The 9,914-nt window shown below is 36.4% G+C and overlaps 1 protein-coding gene across 1 annotated transcript; it reads left to right on the top strand.

The window, feature by feature from the left end:
• Positions 1-8,215: 8,215 nt before the first annotated feature.
• LOC145096240 (uncharacterized) lies at positions 8,216-8,791 on the top strand. Its single transcript, XM_079033996.1, has one exon. It carries the CDS (start codon positions 8,216-8,218, stop codon positions 8,789-8,791), a length of 576 nt encoding a protein of 191 aa, XP_078890122.1.
• The last annotated feature ends 1,123 nt before the right edge of the window (positions 8,792-9,914 follow it).

Here is a 9,914-nt window from a genome sequence, read left to right as displayed (position 1 = left end):
GACCCTGAATGATATGATTGAGAAGGCCTGCGAGTGGGAAATTGAGTTGGAGCTCTGATCAAAGCGGAAACCGGACTAGGTACAGACAGTTGTGAGCCACACTAAGAGGCCCAAGACCTTCAATGCTCACACGAGAGTTCAACTGTTGGGTTTTGAGCATTCTAACACTTCCTAAGTGTACATGCAACCCTAAATACCTTGGATCTATGTTTTCTCTATTATACATGCAAATAAGAACTTCCAAGGTATTATCCTAATCTAGCATACAAAACAATAACTATAGCAAGATAGAATACATACCTCTTTGGTGTAGAATGTCTTCATGAAGCTTGAGTGCCTAGTGCCCCAAGTGTGACACCTCAAATGGAATCACAATCATCAAAACACTTAGAATAACTTGAGAGAATTCTTACAACTCATGAAATCGGCTAGCCCTCTCTAGAATAATACTAGTGGCGATTTTGCCAAGAATAATATCTTTATATAGTGTTACAATTAGGGTAAACTCTTAATTGTCATGGCTTTCCATTTCCTTGGATCCATGGGTTCAAATACACCATGGAGCATCCATGGACCATCCTATGGGTTTTAGCCCAACTTGATTATCCATGGAGCATTAGCCCACTATACAAGTATGGATGATTTACACAATCAACCCATATATTTAATTAGTCTTCTTTTGATCACTTAATTAATCCTAGATTAATTCTTGATCAATACTAATTAAATAATCTTATTATTCTTATTATTAATATACTAGAACTTATAATATATTAATAACCATAAGTGTCTTATTTCTCTCATTCAAGTGCATGATGGTATGCAACCCAAATGGACCATGTCGGGTCGGGTCAAGTCTTACCAAATATAGTTATGGACTTAGACATTAATCCAACAGTCTCCCACTTGGATAAGTCTAAAACTATTATTGCGTATGACTTCAGGAACCAACCGGCAATCGTAGCTCTCAAAAGCTTCTGTCGAACTCTGACCTTGTAGATGAACTCTGACCTTTGTCAGTGACTTGTCCATTAGATAAGGGATCATATATTCCTCCATTCTAGATATCATATGGACTGAGACATGGATTATAATCATTCTCTCTGTCCATTTGTTGTTTCCCGATTTCCGATTTATGACGACTGACTAATTGAACAAATCAAATCAGTCCTGGCCCGGCCGAGCACTTCCATTTGTCATCATCAAATCATCGAGGGGCCCACAGATATCGCTTTTATCCCGAAGGTAAAAGGAATGGATAAACTTCGACTCATATGGCTTGTTCTACTACTTGTTGAATCATACACAAAGGCACGTTTTATAGCACCGAGTTACCAAATGCGTTTTCGTGCTATCAATGTACTATCAACTCATAGTAACAACTCATATCTCTAGGTTTGAAGAATATAAGATATTATCGTCTCATGATCACTCGTGATAAAATCCATGAAGTGATTCCAATGAGCGCGGGTTGAATCCAATACTCAGAACTTATGAGCACTCATGATTGTTGTAGCCTTGTCCAACACCTTAGACCTCTACAACCCATCATGACAGTCTTAATTCATATCTACTTCCAACATATGACCGACTGTGGATGGTTTGAATAACTTAGTCATTCCGGAAGAATAACCCAGTTTATTCGGGAAGTCAAAACATGCAAAGTGAAACACAATAATAATTGAATCCAATATGGTATCAACTCTTTGAACATAAATAAACACCTTTTATTTATCACCATATGATTACACATTATTCATTGTATACTGTTTCAGCTATCAACTTTATTCTTGAATTTAAAACAATAGTTGTCCCATGCTCCAAGCATGTACACTATGTTTTTTTCAAAACACTAGTCATGCCACACACTAAGTATGCATACTATGTTTGTCTATGATCCTTACTTTGTGAACTAGATCAATTGAACATAACTTCAATGATTCTCTTTTCACACTCCCAAATCCTTACTGCAAATGCAAGAATTCCAAATTCATGCCATTTACTGAAATCTGTTAGATTCTAAACTTATATGCATTGATCCTCTTGTAATGATTATGCACAAAGTCATAAAGACTTGACAACAAACATTACAGAGCATTCCAAAGGAGATCAGCTCCTTGGAAACATCCTTCTTGCATTAAGTTTCCTTAATCTTACACAGATTGAAAAATTTTAACTTTGAAACATTTCCAGATTCCATTTTGACTATCACTTCTGAACAAGAGTTGCCTCTTTACAGACTATGTCAATATGGTCCTTCCAGAATTATCACTATACTTCCAATTGTCCTTGAGCAACCAATCTTTGGTAAACCTTAGATTGTCCTCGACAATTGTTTAATCCTTTTAGTCATATCCAGTTCTAAACCTTTTCCCTTCTTAATGCCCCAGACATTTGGAAAATTTTAGAACGGATGAATATAGCACAAGTAATCGATCCTATATCCGAAGCATATGGGACACGATTCATGATGTCTCACATAAAGACTAAACCAGTCTTTTGCTATAACATTTCCATTTCAATTTGCCAAGTTCTCATAATTCAGATTATGAAAAGGGATGCCGTAATCATAATCGAATTTTAGAACGCAAATAATGGACTCATATACAGAATTTCCTTATGTTGAGCCATTCCAACATGAAATTCATATATATATCCTTGACTAAATGATTAAAACCTCAGATCTAAACCTTATAGATTTGATATGAAGTATAATTTCCTCTCCCTTAATTATAGCAAAACAACTTTTTCCCAATTGAAATTTTTTGTTTTCTATAATTAACATTGCTAACTTGCAATACTTATCATAATTATCATGCTCCCACTAACATGATGATTATTAGCATAACACTTATGCACCCACTAGCTTTGACATGTACTCAGAAATCACCTGGACTTCTAGAAATCAATACTCCATTGACTTTCTTACCAAAGTTCAGATTTCTGATGCTAGATTGTTTTGATAAAACTTTATCAAAATCATACACCTTTCCTTAGATAGCACACTTGTGAGTCTAAACAATTATGAAGAGGTATGCCGTAATCATAATGGTTAGACCTTTTTGCCACTTCTCACAAGTCCAGGTTAGTGTGCCGGTTAACCACACGCGCTCCACTAACGACTTTGAGAATGCAAATATCACAATTGCTATCTAGATAAAATCTACTTAGTGAAAGTGTTTCCTCACCATCATTTTCATGAATCGGAGAGAAACCTTATGACACTTAGATTTATATGGTGTATGAGTTCCTACCCATATGAATTTGTCAAACCATAATCACAAGACAAAGATAATGACAAATCCAAAACCATATGGATTGAACTCAATCTTAACTTCTTGCCACCTGGCAGCTCAAGGGCCTGCCATTGCTTCCAAGTTGTTATGCAACAAACTGAGAACTCTAAGAACTCATATGCAAAGCCAACTTTAACTGGAATGGGCACAGATATGTCAACACAATAGATTATAAACCTCAAATTGTGTGCTAGAGAAGAACTTTAGGTTTTATTCTTAATTAGTTCTTGAGACTTTCAAGACCTTTAAGACTCCCACTGTCCTCTTGACATATAAGACTCGCTTGTCAAACATCCAAGAGACTGTGGATTCTAATCAAGATAAACACTTCACACAATTGGCCTAAGTTGGTCTTTGTTTTATCCAAAACATCACAACTTACCAATCTCAAATGTACAAGAGTAGAAAACTTTTACTCTTACATTTGACAAGTGTTTTAAACCTTCTTTAAGACATGTCACTCAAATTACAGTCTTGGAGTATGACTCTAAGACTTGTATTGGAACGAAGTATGACTCATCTTCTTGATTTAACCATTTCAACAATTCAAGTTCCTCTTCTTAGTGCATAAGAGATTTCCTTAGAGAACTAATTTTGATATGGTTTCTTAATCATTAAGATGATCACAAAACTGATACTAAAGTACTCTCCCATCTTTTCAGATTTGAGAAACTTTTATCCTTCTGCCTTATTTGATTCTTCTTATCGATCTTTAGTGGTGGACTTAATCAGTGCACAAGAATGTGTACTCGATCCCTAAGTCCTTTACTTGACTCACACATCCATGTGAACAAGTAATTAGTCTTAATTTTCCAAAACTTGAAGGTTCTCATTCATCATGCTATACAACTTGCATGATTCCAAGTTCCGGTCCAATTGAAACTTGGGTGATGAGAATCTTTCCTTATTTGGTAAATTTAGACATTACCACAAATGAAAGAATCAATTTCATACTTCCACTCTTGCTACTAATGGAATCTTATAAGCAACAAAAATTTCCACAGATGCCATTGTAAGGATATTTTAAAATAAATAAAATCAAAAATTTTCTTTTTATTTTAAAACTTTGCGGAAAAACTTATCCTTACAATCCATATGAAAACTTGTTGTTATCTATTCCTAAGCAATATCTCATAACTCCTGAGAAGTAGCTCACGAATCCGATTTTTTTCAAGCTACGCGATAGAAATCCATCTACGCGATCAGATTCAGCATATTCTTTCTTTAAGTTTCTTCACTTTTCTTTGATTCTTAAACATCACCATGTGACCCAGTCACATCATGTATCAAGAATCTCAGAATAGAAACTTAACAGAGTTAGATAGTGGACTTTACCTGAAGTAGAGTCAAACTTATTGACTTTAACATCCTTAGGTAAATTTGGCAGCTTCGCAACCAATGCCCCTTCCTTTGGCAATATAAACATATGGACCCTTTGATAATGGTACACGGGACTATCACAGACTTAGCTTTTCTCTTTACCATTTGGTCAACCGAGTTGACTATGGCCGATCCCTATCCACTGGGAAGAGAATGCTTTACTGGATAACCAATGTCATCATTATCAATGTCCATAAAGTTTTAGGAAGTTGATCTTAGCAAATAGATAAGATCATTAAGGGTCTTGTCATAGTCTGTTTCATAGGTGTCCCAAAGGAACTCACTATGTGACTTAGAAAGTGATTGAACCACCAACTTTCTCAAGACTTTGACACCCAACTATCCCGGCTTGTCAATATGTGACTACGTCTCCAAGATGTGATCACACCTAGACCTTGCCTTGCCAATAGGGCTTGAGTGACCTTAAACTTTTCAAGAACTTGTGGGTTAGGGAGAATAATTGGAGGAGGAGAAAGAAGTATGATATCCATGGGACATCATCTTCATTAGGAAACCTTGTTTCAAGAGATTTGGGAAGATCATAGGTGTCTATTACAGACATCTTTTGGGAGATATTCAAGATAGTTGATTTAAAGTCCTTAATATGACACCCAATATGAAATATTAAGGCTAGGACCCAACAAACTATTTTATAACTTAGAAGAGGTATGCCGTAATCCAAGCTATAAAATATTTGAAGGTAGGTGAATGACGATTCACCAATTTCCACCAAGATAAACGAAATGTATTATTAGGTTTTAATTGGTTTTGAAACTCCTAGATCTTTGAGATTCATTGAACTTTTCAAAGGCATGTTTCAATCTCGAGTGTGCCCTTCAGGTTTTGTGACTGGGATGCCGAGGATCACAAAACAAGGTGTGAAGTAACCATGCAAATTACTTGGTACCCTTAATAAATTACCCCTCAATCGATGTGCCGGTTAACCACACACGCTCCATCGATACTATGATAAATATTAAGTCACCCTTTACCTACCTTGTTAAATCCAAGTTAGTGTGCCGGTTAACCACACACGCTCCACTAACGACTTAGACAAAGTGTAAAGTGTAATTTCATGGGTTAGCACCTTATTCACATTTTTCCTAAGTAACTAAGATTGGGTATTATTAAGAGTTTAGTTACTTAGTATTATCATTAATACTTTTAATGAAGGGAGAATTCTAGTCCTGTCAAACCCGTTCGGCTAACGACCCTCCACCAGTCAAGCAAGCGGTGGGTGAGAGTGGACACCCATTAAGTTGCCATTTTATAGGCAACAACCTTATACCCACCTTATAGACCGGCTTCGTGAATGAGGCGTACTAGCGGTAAGACTGACTTTACTCTTATACATATATATATTATTAACTTATAATATTATAAAGTATAAGGGTTGAATTTTAACTTTTAAAATTCTAAGGGCTAACTTGGAATTAAAGTATTCATAAGTGAAAACTTTACAAATTCCAAAACTTGAGGGCAAGTTTTGAAACTATTCAAAACTAATTAATTCCATAACTTATGTGTTTAAAGTAGTTTTAATCCAAAAACTCTTCAAGTTCCATAACTTGAGGACAAGTTATGGAAGACTTTAAACTAATAAAAGAATTAACTTTTCTTTATTTTATAACTTATGGAATTAATTAAGGTTACACTTTTTTATTTTATTTTATTTAAATGAAGAGACTCTTGGTCCTCCATAACTTGAGGACAAGTTATGGAGTCATAAAACCATTTAATTAGAACTAGACTCTTCATTTTTGTAACCTTTGCCAACTTTTATGAGTTTTAAGATTCATAAATGTGACTTATAAGTTACATAAACACATTTTATGAACTTCTTTTAGATTAATTTGGATTAAAACCAACTATCACATAATTTTATTCATTAATCTAAATTCACTCATAAAATAAGGTAACACAAAAAAACTTTTGGTGATCCATAACTTATTCTTAAGTTATGGAATCCTTTAAAACATTAACACCAAATTTTTTGTAACTCCATAAAACTTTGAATCAATTTTTTTAAAAACCTTTTCATATCCATAACTTATGGAGGTTTCAAAAAATAAAACTCTTTAGATCAAACTTTTAAAACTAATAAAATAATCATATTATTTTATCTTTTATTAAATTTGACCTAATTCAACTCATAAAGCAAATTATTCAAATTTTACAAATAATTATTTTTTCACAAGAACAAGTAATTATCTTAAAATTTGACAAACTTCATGTTTTTTTTTTTTCAACTTTGAAAATAAAATATTTGCATCAATATAACAGAAAACAACCCGTGGCTCTGATACCACTGTTGGGTTTTGAGCATTCTAACACTTCCTAAGTGTACATGCAACCCTAAATACCTTGGATCTATGTTTTCTCTATTATACATGCAAATAAGAACTTCCAAGGTATTATCCTAATCTAGCATACAAAACAATAACTATAGCAAGATAGAATACATACCTCTTTGGTGTAGAATGTCTTCATGAAGCTTGAGTGCCTAGTGCCCCAAGTGTGACACCTCAAATGGAATCACAATCATCAAAACACTTAGAATAACTTGAGAGAATTCTTACAACTCATGAAATCGGCTAGCCCTCTCTAGAATAATACTAGTGGCGATTTTGCCAAGAATAATATCTTTATATAGTGTTACAATTAGGGTAAACTCTTAATTGTCATGGCTTTCCATTTCCTTGGATCCATGGGTTCAAATACACCATGGAGCATCCATGGACCATCCTATGGGTTTTAGCCCAACTTGATTATCCATGGAGCATTAGCCCACTATACAAGTATGGATGATTTACACAATCAACCCATATATTTAATTAGTCTTCTTTTGATCACTTAATTAATCCTAGATTAATTCTTGATCAATACTAATTAAATAATCTTATTATTCTTATTATTAATATACTAGAACTTATAATATATTAATAACCATAAGTGTCTTATTTCTCTCATTCAAGTGCATGATGGTATGCAACCCAAATGGACCATGCCGGGTCGGGTCAAGTCTTACCAAATATAGTTATGGACTTAGACATTAATCCAACATCAACATGGTTGGGGCTATTACAACAAGTGCGACAAGCCGCATAGTGGGGCTTGCCGATCAGTAGGTTCAGGACATTTTAACTGTGGCTATTCGGGCCATATGAGCAAGGATTTCCCAAAGTAGGTTTTGATTTGCTTCCATTGCAATCAAACCGGCAATAAAAGGCCGATTGTCCAAGATTGTCCGGGGGAGTAGTGGCGATGTCTGCGCTATCGACCTTCAGGATTAATGATGGCCGCCAAGGCAAGGCAAGGGCTTCTATGGTGAAGAGGAGGGCTTTTCAGCTGACCATCGTCGAGGCCTGTGCATTGTCAGATGTGGTTACCAGTATGTGTTTTATCTCCATATTTTTTTGCTTTCTTTTTTTATGATTATGCTTATTTTGATCTTTTATAGGGAACTTTTTAGTCAATGGTTTGACTATTCGTGTTCTGTTTGATTCGGGGCTACCTGATCCTTTCTGTCTCTTGCACTCATGAAGAATTTTTGCGATGCTCCAGGGACTTTGGACTCCCCACAAAAGGTTGAGACTGCGGATGACCGTACTGTGAGTGCTTTGACAATTTTCCGTGGGTGTTTCTTGAATATTTTTAGTGAGAAATTCTCTATTGATCTGGTGTCGATCCCCTTGAGAGTATCAATGGTTATCATCGGGATCGATTGTTTGGGCCCCATTGGGGCCATGATTGATTGTAAGCGGCAATTGGTGAGAGTTCAAACCCCAAGTAGGGGAGAACTAGTTATTCCTAGTGAGAGAGCATCACATGGGCCAACTATTTACTCAGTTGTGAGGGCCATGAGATTTCTACAGCAGGGTTGTTTTGGGTTCTTAAAATATGTTGCAGATAGTCTAGTTAAGGTCAGGACAGGACTGAGTGGGGTGACCATTGTTCAGGATTTCCCCGATGTGTTTCCTGATGATTTTCCAAGAGTGCCTGCTGAGAGGCAGGTTGAGTTTTGGATTGATCTGATACCTGGGGCGACTCTGATAGCCAAGGCGTCGTATCGCCTGGCGCCACCTATGATGCAGGAGTTGTCTATGAAGCCTTAGGAGCTATTAGACAATGGTTTCATTCGTTCTAGTAGTTCTCCGTGGGGAACATCAATTATGTTTGTGAAAAAGAAGTAAGGTTCACACATAATGTGTATTGATTACAAGGAGTTGAATAAGGTAACAATGAAGAATCATTACCCAATCCTGAGGATTAACAATTTGTTTGACCAACTTCAAGGTACAACTTGGTTCTCCAAGATTGATTTGCATTACGGGTATCATTAGATGAGGGTCATGGAGGATGATGTGCAAAATATAGCCTTCATGACTCGTTATGTTCACTACGAGTTTGTGGTGATGCCATTCGGGCTCTCCAATGAACCAACAACATTCATGGATCTCATGGACCGACTCTATAGGCCGATGCTGGATCGGTCAATAATCGTATTCGTCGATGACATTCGATTCTACTCCAAGACTAAGGAGCAGCATTAGGAGCATTTACGAGAGGTATTTGAGACCTTGGGGAAAGAGAGGCTTTATGCCAAGTTCTCAAAGTGTGAGTTCTTGTTGCGCGAGGTGAAATTTTTGGGGCACATCATCAACCAGAATGGTATATTGGTTGACCTGGTGATGATCAAGGTCTTGATGCAATGGGAGGTTCCGAGGACCCCATCTGAGGTCTAGGGTTTCTTAGGCCTCATAGGGTACTGACGAAAAATTATCCAGGATTTCACCAAGATCACAGTGCCTTTGAATCATTTGAAAAAGAAGAATGTGACTTTTAAGTGGTGCCTGATCAGCAGTTGGATTTTGAGACTCTAAGGCAGAAATTATGTGAGGCCCCGATTCTCATGTTCCCTGAAGGTTTGGATGATTTTTTGGTTTATTGTGACACCTATATTTCAGGTTTGGGAGTGGTTCTTATGTAGAGGGGTCACGTGATTGTTTATTCTTCGACTCAAATTAAGCCCCACGAGGCAAACTACCCTACCCATGAATTTGAGTTGGGGGCCATGGTTTTTGCCCTCAAGATTTGTAGGAACTATCCGTATGGGGTCCGGTCTACTATTTACACCTCCCACAAGATTTTGAGGTATTTGATGGACCAACCGAATTTGAATATGCGGCAACGGAGATGGATGGATGTGGTAAAGGATTATGATTGTGAGATCTCATA

Source organism: Lactuca serriola, chromosome 3 (assembly GCF_051521515.1).
Source record: "Lactuca serriola cultivar US96UC23 chromosome 3, Lser_US96UC23_V15, whole genome shotgun sequence".
In the NCBI taxonomy this organism is placed as follows: Eukaryota; Viridiplantae; Streptophyta; class Magnoliopsida; order Asterales; family Asteraceae; genus Lactuca; species Lactuca serriola.
Note: the sequence above shows the minus strand (reverse complement) of the source record. Positions and strands in the feature narration are given on the sequence as shown.